This window comes from Aspergillus heteromorphus (assembly GCF_003184545.1).
Source record: "Aspergillus heteromorphus CBS 117.55 chromosome Unknown BO70scaffold_34, whole genome shotgun sequence".
Taxonomy (NCBI): domain Eukaryota; kingdom Fungi; phylum Ascomycota; class Eurotiomycetes; order Eurotiales; family Aspergillaceae; genus Aspergillus; species Aspergillus heteromorphus.
In genome coordinates this window covers 92,596-108,474 of record NW_020290439.1, presented here as the reverse complement: position 1 = coordinate 108,474, position 15,879 = coordinate 92,596, and the positions used below count along the sequence as shown (strand labels likewise).

General features: G+C 56.2%; 7 protein-coding genes across 7 annotated transcripts; 4 read left to right on the top strand and 3 right to left on the bottom strand.

The window, feature by feature from the left end:
* Window positions 1-242: 242 nt before the first annotated feature.
* BO70DRAFT_300112 (uncharacterized protein) lies at window positions 243-1,070 on the bottom strand (the record flags this gene model as incomplete). Its single annotated transcript, XM_025539661.1, has 2 exons — window positions 243-463; window positions 557-1,070. 2 exons carry the CDS (start codon window positions 1,068-1,070, stop codon window positions 243-245), a joined length of 735 nt encoding a protein of 244 aa, XP_025395442.1.
* A 409-nt stretch (window positions 1,071-1,479) lies between these two features.
* Window positions 1,480-2,350, top strand: BO70DRAFT_432583 (uncharacterized protein; the record flags this gene model as incomplete). The annotated part of the gene is made up of 4 exons (XM_025548332.1): window positions 1,480-1,618; window positions 1,714-1,792; window positions 1,844-1,952; window positions 2,033-2,350. 4 exons carry the CDS (start codon window positions 1,480-1,482, stop codon window positions 2,192-2,194), a joined length of 489 nt encoding a protein of 162 aa, XP_025395441.1. The 3' UTR covers window positions 2,195-2,350.
* Window positions 2,351-2,537: 187 nt separating this feature from the next.
* BO70DRAFT_382626 (uncharacterized protein) lies at window positions 2,538-5,380 on the top strand. The gene is made up of 5 exons (XM_025545545.1): window positions 2,538-2,921; window positions 2,984-3,195; window positions 3,240-4,005; window positions 4,055-4,815; window positions 4,860-5,380. The coding sequence occupies exons 1-5, from the start codon at window positions 2,817-2,819 to the stop codon at window positions 5,107-5,109; spliced, it is 2,094 nt and encodes a 697-aa protein (XP_025395440.1). The 5' UTR covers window positions 2,538-2,816; the 3' UTR covers window positions 5,110-5,380.
* A 361-nt stretch (window positions 5,381-5,741) lies between these two features.
* Window positions 5,742-7,592, bottom strand: BO70DRAFT_300275 (Ras-GEF domain-containing protein; the record flags this gene model as incomplete). The annotated part of the gene is made up of 5 exons (XM_025539666.1): window positions 5,742-5,857; window positions 5,891-6,148; window positions 6,238-6,454; window positions 6,597-6,733; window positions 6,854-7,592. Coding segments are annotated over 5 exons (1,467 nt in total), but the record flags the coding sequence as incomplete, so codon positions are not given.
* Window positions 7,593-8,293: 701 nt separating this feature from the next.
* Window positions 8,294-9,124, bottom strand: BO70DRAFT_365897 (uncharacterized protein). Its single transcript, XM_025544189.1, has 2 exons — window positions 9,074-9,124; window positions 8,294-9,022 (listed from the first exon to the last, which is right to left on the bottom strand). The coding sequence occupies exons 1-2, from the start codon at window positions 9,108-9,110 to the stop codon at window positions 8,481-8,483; spliced, it is 579 nt and encodes a 192-aa protein (XP_025395438.1). The 5' UTR covers window positions 9,111-9,124; the 3' UTR covers window positions 8,294-8,480.
* Window positions 9,125-10,833: 1,709 nt separating this feature from the next.
* BO70DRAFT_344538 (glutamine--tRNA ligase) lies at window positions 10,834-13,131 on the top strand. The gene is made up of 2 exons (XM_025541460.1): window positions 10,834-12,701; window positions 12,756-13,131. Exons 1-2 carry the CDS (start codon window positions 10,905-10,907, stop codon window positions 12,837-12,839), a joined length of 1,881 nt encoding a protein of 626 aa, XP_025395437.1. The 5' UTR covers window positions 10,834-10,904; the 3' UTR covers window positions 12,840-13,131.
* A 315-nt stretch (window positions 13,132-13,446) lies between these two features.
* Window positions 13,447-15,545, top strand: BO70DRAFT_344534 (endonuclease/exonuclease/phosphatase family protein; the record flags this gene model as incomplete). Its single annotated transcript, XM_025541459.1, has 4 exons — window positions 13,447-14,140; window positions 14,200-14,568; window positions 14,658-15,103; window positions 15,192-15,545. The coding sequence occupies 4 exons, from the start codon at window positions 13,447-13,449 to the stop codon at window positions 15,519-15,521; spliced, it is 1,839 nt and encodes a 612-aa protein (XP_025395436.1). The 3' UTR covers window positions 15,522-15,545.
* Between the last annotated feature and the right edge of the window lie 334 nt (window positions 15,546-15,879).

Here is a 15,879-nt window from a genome sequence, read left to right as displayed (position 1 = left end):
ATTAACTGGAGACCAAGAAAGATCATATTCCCCAGTTTTCTCTTAGCCATTCTGCACGCGCGACAGGATTATATACAGAGCCTGTAATCTCATAGGCCACCTTACAACAAGCAATCCAATGAAGTCACAATAAGATTTGGTCTATATGAAGAGGTCTATAGCGAACATCCAAAAACGCGCAATCATGTAATCTCCGACCATGAAAGCCTCCTGCCAATCCCCTCTGCTATCCCGCTAGCGTCTCACAGGTTCTCCTTGTACGTCTGCCGTATCAAAGATGCCAACTGCTCGACCTCCTCCTTCACCCACGGCATCGCATGGTGATAATCGATCTCATATAGTATCCTCGACTCCGAATCGTAAAATGTGTCGTATTGGTGCCGACTCAGCGGCAGCACTATATCCTTCGTTCCGTGGACATGCACTGTCGGAATCTTAACGACCTCGTTTTCGAAATTGATGTCTGCCCTCGTCAGCATCTCATCACACGTAGCAATAGCGGGGGGAAGAAAAAGGAAGGACGAAATGAAGGAAAAAAGAAAAAAAGCAGACATACGATTCGCAATCTCCGACTCCATCGGCGCCCCGCTCCCGTTACACAACACCCCAAACCTCAACTTCGCCCGCACCTTCTCCCCCTCCCACGCCGTTTCCATCCTCCGCTGCTGATCCAGCAACAACCCCCCCACCATCCTCGTCCCCTGACTGAATCCCATCGCCGCCACCCACGGCCCAACCGCCCTGCCCTGCGCCGCCTGCTGCCGATCCTCCTCCTCCATCATCTTCCAGACCCGCTCGACCCCGTCCCGGCCCGTGGTGTCGTACCCGCTTCCGTCGCCTAGCTCCGTCCCGGTGTCGTCCTTCGTGAACCACGATTTGTAGGGCTCCTGGCCGCGGAACGCGGGGAGGATGCCCGGTCCGGCGTCGCGTGTGAACGGACCGTCGAAGAAGATCAGTTGGAAGTCGTTCTCGAGGAGCTTGGAGAGGTGCGCGCATTGCACTTGGTAGATGGTGGATTTGGAGCCGCCGCCGTGGAAACATGCGATGCGGGGGAGGGGTGGGGTGGGCATTTTGGTGGTGAGGCGGTTGGTTGTAGGTGAGGTGAAGAAGTGACGGTGAAAATGAAGATGAAGGTGAAGGTGAAGGTGAGATGCGACCGGCAACCGACTAGTACTACTAGTAATGAAGGGATGCATGCCTCAGTCATGTGAGGGGCTTGTCAGACTCGAGCTTGGGGGCCCTCATTGGTGCGCGCACACAATCCTCGTCATACTATTTAGTCCAGTACTACGTAATATTGCATCAGTTCGGGGTGTGGAATTGATGCTTCAATCAGTTTGGTTTGAAAAGAATATAGGTACCGTCTCGTAGTATCAAACAAAATGGTGCCTGATGGCCGTAAACCAACAGTGACCCCGCCACCCCGCCACCCCGCACCTCCATCTCCAACTGCCACCTTCCCACCTTCCCATAATCCCCATGTTCAAGCGCATCATCGTCGTCGCCGGCGAAACATTGTCGGTCCACGCATCGTCTTCCAACTCCTCTCCCAGAATTACGCATTCTTCAAGAGCGAAGCCCGTGCCAATACCCCTGAGCGACCACGTCCACCTGAAGAGTCGACCTTACCGAAGGAGCCCCTCCACCTTCATCCATGCATATCGCCAATGACGCTCTCAACATGATCGTCCCAGACGACAATACCCTCCACAGGAACCTCGTGCTCTGATACAGCATGCTTGAGGCATCGAGACAAACAGGGATCCAGAGAATCACCCCCCGATATTGTTGTGTGCGTGCGGGGTCGCGTTCACGGAGGGTCATCGAGAACCCGTTCTTTCAGGTTGCTGGAGCTCGATACGGATCCGATGTACGCGAATGGTCTATTGAAGGAGTGCTGGGAACAATCCGTGCAGGGATGCGCCAGAAAGGTCAGGGATCATGCCGATGTGGTGCGACTCGGGCGATTTAAGCGCCGCGGGGGCGGGGGGGATTCTTGGACGCCCTAAGGCGCGTGCGGACAGGCCAGTAGGAGTTCAGAGCTCATGGATGGGCGAGTACAGATATTGAGGTGTCGTTTCCGAGGTATACCGTGGATGAGGACAGGCTCAATGTTGCTCCGATTGATGCTGCGCACAGCGCAACTATGCCCGAGAGATATATTCCCCAGCCGTGGGCCGACTTCGGTGCTTAAACTACTCTTAATATGCTCTGTACCACCGGACCATTGAAGCCACCTAACAAGGAACAGGACAAATAAGGTTTTCTGACAGCCAACTTAATTTCCACGGCGATGCACATCTCCAAGGCAAGCCTGACTCGGACCAGGGACCGGGCTGGCATGACGCTATTTTCAATGAAAATATGGCTCGGGTGGGGATGGGCTAAAATAGTCGTCCACTCGGGTGCGGTCGGACCCGCGGTCTGGGGTGGTTGGCCGGGTAAGGAATGATCCCGAGTGCACAGATATGAAGAGAGACGATCCCAGCATTCAGCCTCAGCAACGGAGAAGCCAGGACAGGCTTGGATAGAGGCCAGGAGGCTGCCGGCAATGCCGCGATGCCGCGATGCTGCGATGCTGCGATGGACTCGTCCCAATCGGGCCAAGGGCCAACGTGACGTGGAGGCGCCCGGGCCGATGACTAAGCGGCAGGCTTTTCTGGCGGTCTCTCGTGTGTGTCATTTCGTGTCATTCTCTGGGACTGCGCGCAATCATCCTGTTCCTGGTGGCATGCAAGGTGAAGGTGCCAACGCCATCGCTACTAGTCTAGAACTACCCCGGCCTTAATTCCCAGACTGGTCTATCCCCGTCGACCATGCAGGGAGGCCCCGCGGCCAGCCCTACCCCCGAGGGGGACCGTTACACCTACACCCCCCTCCGCCGCACCGCCAGGGCCTGTGACTCGTGCCATCGGAGGAAGGTAGGTTGCACCGTCGCACCTCCTGCAGTCGGGTTGCCAATTGACCCGATCCTCCGGAACAGATCCAATGCGATACATCCATCCCGTGTAATTGGTGCCGCCACCACAACCTCGACTGCACCTTCGACCGCCCTATCGGGGGCTCCAAGCGGAGGAAGGCCAGTCACCCTCGTCCGCCCCCGCCCCCGAATCCTAATCCAAATCCAAATCCAAATTCCAATCCAAATCCGAATCCGAATCCGAATCCGAGTCCCAATCCCAATCCCAATCCCACGTAGGTTCTGCGGTCTCATCCACCTATCCCCGCTGACCATCTAGGCCCTCCACCTCCCAGCGCTCCTCTCGGTCGAATGAGGAGCTCGAGGATAGAGTTGAGAGGCTGGAGCAGCTGCTAATGCAGTCCATCTCGACCAACGATCACCCAAAGCATTGTTTCTCCTTGCTATCCAAGGGCTGTCTCGACACGGGACATGGGCCCGGCACGGCTAGCCCGCTGTCAAGTGAGACATCGACTCCGAATTGGGTTCCACATCCAAGCAGTGGCTTGTGCTTCGGCAAGCTGCATTTCGCCGGGCGCTATGTCGGCGACTTTAGCTCCTACAGCGGCATCCCATGCTTCTCCCATGACGGTCACGAATGGGTGCGATCTCGCACCGGGGAAGATGACACGTTCGAGGGAATCTTTACCTTCAAGTTCCCAAAGGAAGCCCCGCTGTTCATGAGTCCCGATGCGAATATGCAAGTCTTTCCGGGTGGACCGGAGCTTCCGGACCGATCGGTGGTCGATCAGTACACGACCCACTACTTTTCGACCGGTGTTCGCATTGTGTTTCCGATAATAGATAAATTGCTTTTCCAGGATACGATTAACATGGCGTACCAACCACCCCGGGGATCTCCGTCGGTCGAGCAAACCAGTGCCCGGATGTGTGTCCTGGCGTTCCTCGCATTTGTCGATGAAATCGAGCCCTCCGCGGACCTTCCCCCCATAAACTCGGACCTGTGTGCCGCTAAGGCGCAGAGCCTTCTCCCGTTTATCCTCCACGACATCAGCTTGCAGACGCTTCAGGGCATGATCCTGCAGGTAAGACTCTCGGGAGACGAGTGTTAGAAGAGACTAACCCATCTTAAAGTCTGCGTATCGAACTTTCACCGGGGAGCTGCTAGTGGCCAACCAGTTCCACTCCATGGCATGCCGGATCATGTTCACCCTCGGCGGTCAGACCCTGGCTCCGGAACGGCCGGCCGCTGGTAGGCTGACAGAAACCGAAGAACGGACATGGCAGTTTCAGAAAACCCTCCGGAGGCTGTTTTGGCTGTGCTACGGGTACGACAAAGAAATTTGTTTCCGGACTGGTCAGCCACCGGTCATCGACGATGATCACTGCGATCTCAACCTCCCGGAGCACTACAGCAATATGCAGTACCCGGAGCCAGACCAGGATCCCGATCTCTACGATGAGGTGACCATCCCCCTCTTCCCTGGTGACCTGCGACTCACCATGCTCAAATCCAAAACCTACCGCACCCTGTATTCGTCCTCCGCATTGCGCAAATCCGATGCCCAGTTGTTGCAGACCATCCGTGAATTGGATGACGAGCTGGAACAATGGCGACTGAGTGTTCCCGTCCCCCATCGCCCTTCACTGGGCCCTTTGTTCGAAACCCACTCGAACCCCCTTCTCCGCATGCAGGGGATTGTCGTCCGTTTAGAGTATCACTATATGATGGTCACGATCCATCGCTCTAGCGGACGCTGCCAGGCGTGGAAAAATACGGAGATGGGCGAGATGGAGGGCGTGAACTCAAGCATGGTTCTAGCAGTGGAGGCCAGTCGGTCCACGCTGAATTACCTGCGTTCGGTGATTGGATTCATCCGTGCCGAAACCTTCTGGTGAGTCTACATTTTCTGGCAGGAAGGCTTTGCTGACGTCCCAGGATGATCATCTTCTACCCCATGTCCGCCATCCTCACCATCTTCTGCAACATCCTGATGAACCCGCTTGATCCCCGCGCCGAGGAAGACCTCACACTGCTGAGCGTCGTTCCGGTATTCATCAAAGACGTTCGTCTTCGGCGTATCACTAACAACGAGATTTCGCATATGAAAATGGTCGGTAACTTTGTCGCGGAGCTGACTCGTCTTGGGCACTGCGCTATTGACAAGGCCCGTCGTAACTTGCGGTAAATATAGCACATGTCACTTTCGCCTCTTATTGTGCTTTGCCTTCTGCTTTATTCCATATTGATATTCCCATCCTTTTGGGATTTTAGATACCCAACCGACGTTGTGTCGATGTTTCCATGTACTTTCCTTTGTGGCCATACTGCTGATTTGTTCATCCATCTCTTCTGATCTATACAGTGTATATCTGCATGACAAAACCATGTCCTGTTTCATAATATTATTTTCCCCTGTGCTTATGGAGATCATACTTGATGCTCATACCGTACTTTATTGTTTATATTCCCCCTACCTAATTTGTGAAAATGTTTGGATTGGATATATACGACCGGAGCACAAAATCCATCAATCCTTCCGGAATGTTTGTACCTAGGTACGTGGAGACTAAATGGCAAAAACAAAGAAAAGAAAAGCAAGACCGTGTCCGCGGGGTATCTGGCTAATTTCAATCACAACGCCTATTTCGCCCGAACCTGAACCAACCCCCATAGATGCATGCATGCAAGGCCATTTCCATTTATCCCATCCGATCAATCCCAAACCCATCTGATCCCCAAACTCCCCGAACATTATGTGAAGCCCACCTTCCCCTTTCTTTATCCCCACTCCCATTGTCTCTCCCACCCCAACTCTCCCTAATTCCTCCCCCTCATCGCCATACTAGCAATAACCACCGAACCCAAATGACTCCCCGTCGCCGCAAACACCCCCTGGCCCTTCTGCCCACCCGCATCACCATTATCCTCCCCCCCTCCACGACCACGACCACGACCCAGACCCAGACCCTCCCGAGGCTCCACCACCAAACTCCGCTCATACATCCCCATCTCGCCCATCTCCCCCGCCTTGTGGATCTCAGCGATCAGGAAATCCTGGATCTCGCCCACCGGCCGCAGATTGTACGGCATGCTCTGGTACCCGCGCATCTCGTGCAGGATCCTGGCGAGCAGAGCGCGTTTCTGGAAGTTTATCATTGACGATGATGCGGGCGTGTGGTCGGGGTTGCCGTCTGTTATGAAGGTTAGGTCCGTGAGGTGGATTCCTGTTTAACCGGTCCCGGGGGGCCGTTTTGTTAGTTGGGTGGGTATACATGGATTTAGATTGGGGATGGCTTAGGGATGGGGATGGTACCGAGAAAAGGCACACAAGGAGGCTGTGCGATGCGTAGTCGTTCACGGTACCGGGTGAAGTTCCTCTCTGTGCACATCATCGTGCGCATTGTTTCGAGCTGCGTGCGGATTCGGATGTGCACTTGTGCCCAGGTGCGTTGGAGGCGGAAGACTGGGGATACACCCAGGCCGGAGATTATGGAGAGAAGGGTTGCGAAGTTGTTGAGTGTGTTGCAGTTCTGTGGGTGGGGTTGTTAGGTGCTGGTGTATTGATTTAGGGGGATGGAGGGAAGGTGGAGGGAAACATGAAGGGAAATACGGAGAGAAGTGGGGAGAGACGTATGAAGTAGAACATGAAGAGGTAAGGAACAGAAGACATACATCTGCAATGCTAACAAAGTGCTTAATCAAGGCCACCCGCTTCTTCGTCTCGTCCTGCGACAGTATTGACTCGGCCACCCAGTTGGCAATCTGGTTGGAGTGCGCGATCATCGCGTTGACGCCGCTGTAGTTGGGGTCTGGGCTGATAGCAGTGCTGGCGTGGCTGCGGTATGGTTCTACACTGCTGGCTGTGGTGCAGCTACCAGCGGTGCGACTGTCGGCGGTACAGACGCTCTCGCGGTTCTGGATGCTCTCACGGTTGTGTATGCGGTTGGGAACGTGGATCTCCTTCTTGTGCCAGTCCTTGTTGAGACACTCTGAGGATTTGATACGCGCGTAGAACTGCGACTCGATGATGGTCAGCTGGCGGGCGATCTCCGTGGCGTCGAGGTCCAGAAACTGAAACTTGAGCTTCTTCATGTTCCGCGGGAGTATAGACTTGGGGATGGTGGGGTCGATTGGGGAGACGAGGCGACGGAGGATGTCCCGACCGCTCAGACGGTGTTCAATGATGGTCAGGAGAGACGCGCAGGTCGGGAGACCCTCTGGTCCTGCGGCGGCTCGGACGGTGGATTCGATGTAGCGGAGCAGGTCCATTGTTGCTTCGGTGGGGGGCTCGACCCAGTAGCGCTCGATCCAGGCTTTGAGGATGTTCACGGTGCGAATCCGGATGGGGTCTTGTTTCTCTTGAAGCCAGTCTTCGTATTCGTCGTCGTTGAGGTCTGGGGGGATGGGCAGGTCGAGGCGCTGGAGGAGGTGTTCCACGAGTTCGGCCGCGCAGGTGAAGGTCGGGTACGTGAGGAGAAAAGTCTCGTTGTAGAGGATATCGAGCCGGTCGTGGCGCGTGAGTTGTTCCACCAATGCCACAAACGTGCCAGCTTTCACAGAGCGACCTGCGTTGTAGATCACCTCATCTTCATGATCCAGTTTCAGGTACGCCGGCTGGTTGGGGTTGGGCGGGACAGCCGCCCAGGTACGGGCGAGCTCCATGTTAGAGATGGCTGGAGACCAGCATTAGGGTTGATTCTTGTCCATTCACACGGTCTGCAGGGAGATGGCGCGGGGAATGGTGATGGGCCAGCCAGCCAAAGTGAGGGCAAGTGAGGTTGCGGAACAGGATCCCGATGGCCGGGGAGTAATGAGATCAGCGTATAGTGGCGGACGCAGGTCCCGGTCGCCCACATGGTCGCGCCGTTGTGCGCCTTGGCCAGACAGTGACACAAGGCCTAACACTCAGCTGGAGCTGGTCCAGAGTAACACAGTCGACCTTCACTTCACTGGCAGGGTCCAGCGTTGGTCCGATATCGCTGGCTGGATCTTCCCCTTCTTCGCCGATTCGAGCTTTGCCTTCAGGTGGGCTGCTTTTGCATACTAGTAGTGTGTTCTCAGCAACAGTTAGCTGGCTATGCGGGCTATGTGGGCTTAGTCTCTTCATTGGCTCTTTCTTTTCTCGTCTTCCTAAGCTCGCGGCAATTGGCAGGGATGATGATGATGATGGGAGCACGGCTCGAACTCGCATACACTTGCTCGCATGGGTGACGAATTGGCGTCAGTATGGTTTCATCCCTAGACTGCTTGGGTGTCCGGTCGAGAGTATGCCACTGACAATTCTGGAATATAGCAATTATGGACCACGCGGTCAGATACAGCTCCCCCAGGTATATACTCGAAAAAAGAACTTCTCAACGTGCACCTCTCATCATTTCTCTTTTGTTCGGCGGCTCCTCCAATGTGAAACCCTTCCACATGGCTACACAGGGAATCTCCATTGCCATCGCCGCCACCGCCGCAATGCACCCAGACTCGAGAACGGTCCGATCAAGGACAACATCACGGGCACTCCCTCCCGGTCCGAGGCGGCCATGATCGCCATATCCTCTCCGATCACCAGTGTCCCGCCCCCGAAGGCAATAAATATTTGACACATGGCGATATACCCGATGTTCCCGCAGGGGTTCGGAAGTGAATCATCAGTCCCGCTCCGAGCAGAATCAGGGGCAGCCCAAAGCCCAAGCATGAGTACTTGAACTGCTTGGTTACGTAGACGCTGATCCCAAATACGGCGGACCAGAAACACGACCCCACGTTGTAGATCTGTCCGCCGTACCCGGTCATGCTGATGCTCAGGCCGTTGACTACCATGGGGAAGTTGTAGAAGTAAAGTTCCCACGCGTAATGGCTGAAGAAGAGGAATGCCGATAGCCCACACGCCCCTACTACCGTCGGCTGCTTGAAGACCTGCCACTGGATGAAGTGGCTATGTGCTCCGTATCGCTCCCATAGGCCAAAGGCAATGAATAAGAAGAACCCGATCACGATCATCGAAATGAATATTGCACTTTTGTACTGGGCGATTCCGTAGGGTGTGAGACTAAATGGGAGGAGAAGGAGGAGGAATGCTGCTGTGAGTAAGAAACCGCCAACAACTAGAAGGATTAGTGGGCGTCAAATGGAGAGTCTGGGACCGAGGGGCTTACTGTCAAATTCATTGACATAATAGACGATCGACTCCATGGCGCTACGGCCACTTGATTCCCGACCGTAGATGTACATTCTCTCCGCCTTGCCCTGGTAGATTTTGAATATGACGGCGAGCGGGAGAAAGACGAATGGCATAATCATTGCAAATGCCCCGTATGCCCAGCGCCAAGAGGCGGTTGTGATAAATGACTGCGCTGCAAGAGGCCCGGTGAATGCCGTGCAGATGAAAGGGGTGCTGGCGAACCCAAAGGCAAATGCCCGGTTGCGCCGTCCAGACGTGTCGGCGATGAACACATCAAGGATCAGATAGACTGCGTCGTATCCCACCTAGTACAGGACATATCCTGCGGCATACGAACTGGGGCTGTTGCAGGCGGCGAGGATAATCAGACCGAGCAGGTAAATACCCACAAAAAGAAGTAATCCTTCCGTTCTTCCCCACACATTCAAGACAAAACAACGAAGCCGGATGGCGTTCACATTTTGATGAGGTAGACGGAGAGCGAAAATCAGAGAATCGACGCAGCAGTGGTCAAGCTACTTTGCTGCTACATGTCTCCAGATGCCGATCTTCAATGCAGTCGAGAAAGATTGGGCACGTTGGTGTGGGATCAGACAAGCAGTCTAGTGAATTGGCTCAACCACCACATCCTCCCGAGAAGATGAAGATTGGCCATGAATATACTCGACTGGGTAAGACCCGTATGACGGAACCCTTGGCTGCATAGCAATCTAGGGCCGTGACTAACGCTCTCGTTGATCTGACATCTCAGTGGCTTGAGCTAGCCATGTATCCACTCAGGGACGGGATGTCATATTTCAAAGGTCGCGACCAGCTACTTCCAGTCTTCATAGGTTGTCAGGTTCAGCATGCCGATCAGCCTGCAGGAAAAGCCGAAACCCAGCAACAATGAGCGTAGACACATGACTTTCTGTATGCCAGAGTCTCTCTCCAGGCATCGTCAAACACCTGGAGATGAAGAGATGTCTAGCGTTTGACTGCCCCCTAATGAGCGACAGGAGCGCAGTAGGATTAGGCTTAGGGGGTTGGAAAGGCGACCACCTCGGGTCGTTCGTCGTCCCCTGCAGCCCCCTGCAGCGGCATACCTGATCGATCAGAGAGAGCCCGAGCGCCCCAGCCAGGGTTCGAAAAGACCTGTAGTGTCTGACAGTTTACTCCGTATCCCAAAATAATTGTGTCTGGCATTGACGAATTACCCATCGACAGCCAAGTCCTGTTTGTCTTCTGACGTCGTCTGCGCACAGGGAGTATCTAGATTCCGCGCGCGGCATGGTTTTCAAGGAGTGAGTCTGTTCAACTTCAAGTTCGTGATTGTTCCTCGGAAACTGGCATAGAATGCAGGTAACTGTCATTAAGTCGTACAGTAAAGAATGGGGCGGTTCGTGGGTAGTATATATTTTTGGTCAGGATGTCAGTGCATGCATCAGTGTGGCGGCACATCAGGCATATCAGACCAAACAAGAACAGTGGAAGATGCCCGCGTTGGAGGAGTCGTCCACATCGCCTGTGATGGGTGGTGGTGAGAAGGTGTTCTCGAGAAGTCGAGCGTCGAGAGGAACGACGACCGAATGCCGGGTTGAGGCCTGGGTGCCTTGGGGCCTTGGGCAGCATGCCTCGGCCTGGGCACGTGCCGCAGCGGCCCGACACGGTCACCTGACCGCTGACATAAGCCGCCACCGCGGAAGTTTCCCCTCCCCCGCGGGCGAGGAAGTGATTCATTCAGGCAGTCCGTCCTTTATCTCGATTCTTTCCTTGACTCACGCGACCTCTCCTTGAAGCTCCACCTCCACCTCCCAGCAATCACCATGGCTGACGCCCTCGCGGAAGCCACCGCGAAGCTCCACCTCGATGAGGAGACCGGCGAGATGGTCTCCAAGGGCGAGCTGAAGAAGCGCATGCAGAAGCGCGCCAAGAAGGCTGCCAGAGCCGCCGCGCCCCCCAAGCCTGCCGCCCCCCCCAAGCCCCAGGGCAATGCTCCTGCTCCGAAGCAGGAAGAGGCTCCTGTCGATCCCGATGCCATGTTCAAGCAGGGATTCTGCGGCGCCGTCTGGAACGAACGCCAGGTCACCCCCATCACCCGATTCCCCCCCGAGCCCAACGGCTACCTGCACCTCGGCCACTCCAAGGCGATCGCGATCAACTTTGGCTTCGCCAAGTACCACGGAGGAAAGACCATCCTGCGATTCGACGACACCAACCCCGAGGCGGAGGAGGAGAAATACTTTGTGGCGATTGAGGATATCATCCAGTGGCTGGGCTTCAAGCCCCATGCCATCACGCACTCGAGTGATCACTTCGACAAGCTGTACGAGATGGCCGAGAAGATGATCAACCTGGGCAAGGCCTACGTCTGTCACTGCAGTGACACGGAGATCAAGTTGCAGCGTGGTGGAGAGAAGAACGGGCCGAGATACCGCTGCAAGCACGCCGAGCAGGACGTCGAGACCAACCTCCGCGAGTTCCGCGATATGAGAGACGGCAAATATGAACCCCAGTCCGCATTCCTGAGAATGTTCCAGGATATCACGAACCCCAACCCCCAGCATTGGGATCTTGCCGCATACCGGGTGCTGAAGAAGGACCACCACCGCACGAAGGACCAGTGGAAGATCTACCCGACATACGACTTCGCCCACTGCCTGTGTGATAGCTTCGAGGAGATCACCCACAGTCTGTGCACCACCGAATTCGTCCTTTCGCGCGAGAGCTACGAGTGGCTCAACAAGACGCTGGGCGTCTACGAGCCCATCCAGCGGGAGTACAGCCGCATGGATGTGAGCGGGACGGTCATGAGCAAGAGAAAGTTGAAGAAGCTGGTGGATGCGGGCTACGTGCGCGGCTGGGATGACCCCCGGTTGTACACCCTGATTGCCCTGCGCCGTCGTGGTGTTCCCCCGGAGGCCATTCTCTCCTTCATCAACGAACTGGGTGTGACCACGGCCAAGTCCGTCATCCAGATCTCTCGCTTCGAGCAGTCGGTCCGGACGTACCTGGAGAGCCGTGTGCCGCGGTTGATGCTGGTGCTTGACCCTGTCCCGGTTGTGATCGAGGACTTCGAGTCCCTCGATGCCAAGGAGCTGGACCTCGACATTCCCTTCTCTCCGAAGGACCCCAACATGGGCTCGCACGAGCTGAAGTTGACCAAGACTGTCTACATTGACCGGTCTGATTTCCGCGAGGAGGACAGCAAGGGGTACTTCCGCCTGGCTCCGGGCAAGAGCGTCGGTCTCTGGAAGGTGCCTTACCCCATCCAGGCCACCACATTCTCCAAGGATGCCGACGGCAAGGTCACGGAGGTCCGGGCGGTGCTGGACAAGAGCAACGCGAAGCCCAAGACGTACATCCACTGGGTGCCGGATAACTCGCGCAAGGTGGAGGTCCGGATCCACGACCCCCTCTTCAAGTCGGACGACCCCGGCTCCGTGGAGGGTGGCTTCCTCAATGACATCAACCCCAACAGCGAGACCATCCACACGGAGGCCTTGATCGAGGGCGGCTTCGACGAGGTGCGCCGTCGGGCCCCCTGGCCGGCAGCCGCTGGCGAGAAGGGCAAGAGTGGACCGGAGAGTGTCCGGTTCCAGGCGATGCGTGTTGCGTATTTCGTGAGTGTCCCTCCCTCTATCGAGTATAATTTCCGCTGCTAACCATCATATCAGGCGGTGGATGCCGACTCGACGGATGACCGGGTGGTACTGAACCGGATTGTGTCGCTGAAGCAGGACGGCGGGAAGAGCAACTGAAATGTACCATCTGCAATGTACAGGGGGTAATTTCCGGTGCACGAATGACGTGTGCTGGTTCGGGAGCGTGACAGCTCGGATACAGTAGCGGTGCTGCGGGAGCCAGCCTGGCTGCATCGATCGGGGGGTTAGAAGTGAGGGGCCTGGAAGGGTAATGAGCAATGTCCTTTGGTTGTTGATAGCGTGGATACATGATAGCCGGGGTTAATAGATGCCTATTGCTGACGGACGCCTCGGCTAGAGATGAGGATGGGGTCGGGTATGAGTTGAACCCGAATCCTGCACGCCTGCCAGAGACTTCATCCGTAGTACTACTCAGAACTAGTAGTCGTAGTGCCTGACGCCAATGCAGCCAACCCCGTTCTTCAGGCATCACGGAACGTGGGCGCCGATAGCCGCTGTCAGTGGCTGTTGGGGCCTGCAGCATAGTAGGTACAGTGTAGAGAGGAGTACTGGTAGCACCGTCCTGTGATTGCACATGGCCTGACCTCAACATCCAAAGGTCCATCTCCCCTGTCCCCTCATGGCACCCAGCATATAAGGGCAGCTTCTTCTCGCGTTTGTGTCTCCTCATCTGTCACATTCTCGCACTCACCATATCCCCATCATGCGCGTGTTCACCTGCCTGGGCGCGGTCGCATTGCTCGTGCAGACCGGGTTGGCGGTGACCATCAGCGAGATCAACGGCGACCGCTACATCTCCCCCTACAAAGGCGAACACGTCTCGGGTCTGAAGGGCCTCGTGACAGCCAAGGGCAAGAGTGGTTTCTACCTTCGCTCCACGGATGTCTCCTCCTCCTCCTCCTCCTCCTCCTCCTCCAACAGTCACACCTCCAACTCCGTCTACGTCTACGGTTCCCAGGGCGTGTCCAAGGTCGCGGTCGGGGATATCGTCACGCTGAGTGGAAAGGTGTCCGAGTACCGATCGTCCTCCTCCTACGTCTACTCCACCGAGATCGAGTCTCCCTCCGACATCAATGTCCTCTCCAGCGGGAACACCGTCACCCCCATTGTCATCGGACAGGACGGTCGCAACCCCCCCACGGAGCAGTACTCGTCGCTAGACAACGGGGATGTCTTCAGCCTGCCGGGAGATTCCAGCCAGCTGTCCAATGCCAACCCCGTTCTCCGACCGACTGACTTCGGCATGGACTTCTGGCAGAGTCTCAGCGGCGAGTTGGCCACCTTGACGGGTCTCGTGTCGATAAGCAAGGCCGACTCGTATGGCGATACCTGGGTGACGGGCAACTGGCCGGTGACGGGGCGCAACGGTCGGGGAGGCTTGACCATGCGCGCGAAGGGTTGGCCCCATACCATTGTGAGGTCGAGATTTTCAACTGACACGCTCTCGCACACACAGATGCCAACCCCGAATCGATCGTCATCGGCTCGCCGCTCGACGGAACCAAAAACCCGACCAACAGAAAACTGGGGGACACGCTCGAGGACATCACGGGGATCATCACGCAGGCATACGGCTACTATGCGCTGCTTCCGCTGACTGCCATCAAGCAGACGGGGTCCAACTCGACGGAAGCGACCGCGACAACCCTCGTCTCGGATGGGACCTGCCGCGCCATCACCGTCGGGGATTACAACGTGGACAACTTCTCGCCGGATACAACCAGGATGAGCGGGATCGCCGAGCACATTGCCAAGTACATGAACAGCCCGACCGTGGTGTTCCTGCAGGAGATTCAGGACAACAGCGGGTCGAAGGATGACGGCGGTATGGAGTCGATGGACACCCCTCCCCCCCCTCCTTCCGATTGACATGATCTTATCACTGACGATCGCGGGACGATGGGATTTATCTAGTCGTGTCGGCCAGCCTAACCCTGTCGCGACTGGCCAGTGCGATTCAGGCGCAGGGCGGAGTCGCGTATAATTACACGGACATCGACCCAATCAATGACACGAACGGCGGAGAACACGGCGGTAATATCCGGGTGGCCTATCTCTACGACCCGTCAGTGGTTCGGCTGCGAGATTACAGCCCCGGTTCCAGCACCGACGCAACCCAGGTCTTGTCGGGCGGCGCCCTGAGCCACAACCCTGGGCTGATCGATCCAGGAAACGAGGCCTGGGACGACAGTCGCAAGCCCCTCGTCGCTGAGTGGGAGACGCTGGACGGGCAGAACAGCTTCTACACCATCAACGTGCACTTCACCTCCAAGTACGACAGTACGGGGCTGGAGGGCGACGAGCGACCGCCAGTCAACGGATGGGTGGAGAACCGCGTGGAGCAGGCTCGAATCGTTGCTGTGAGTGTGCCGCGCCAGCCCTAGTCGCTTCCCGCGTGGGTTTCGCATCTCATTCTAGAACACGTTCTAACCGGGGGGGTCTGTGCAGAAATTTGTAACCGCCCTCCTAGCTGAGAAGTCTGAAGCGAAAATTCTCACGGGCGGGGATTTCAACGAGTACGCGTTCGTCGAGCCGCTCGAGGTGTTCGCCTCCGAATCGAAGCTGTTGGATTTGGAGGAGGTGACGGGCATCCCCGCCACGGAGCGGTACACCTACCTCTACAACCAGAACTGCGAATCGCTGGACCACATGTACGTGAGCTCGGCCTTGGCTGCGGGAGCCCAGATGGAACACATCCATGTCAACACCTGGGTGTCCAGGGCCGACGAGCTGTCGGATCACGATCCTACAGTGGCGTTGTTCGACGTGTGTCAGTAGACAGACAGACAGACAGACAGACAGGGGGAAGAAGAGAATAATACTCCGTACCATCCGAACTTCCGCGCTGGAACTTCCGGGCGTTGCTGCCAATGTGCCACTAACGTTTCGATTTGATAATGAATCGAGGACTCCACACTTGGTATTCCCCACTCATCATTTGGAGTCGTAAGATCGAGCCGTGCACTGGCAGGGTTCGCGGCAATTTTGACCCCATCTGTCCGATGTATCCGCGGCGCAGCCGAACGGGAGCCTGGCCGGGAGCCTGGCCAGTTGGGAAAAAAAATATCATGTATCATGTAGACAGATGGGTGGTCAACAGGAACAAGATAGTTGCTGGTAGCGACTGGCGACTAGC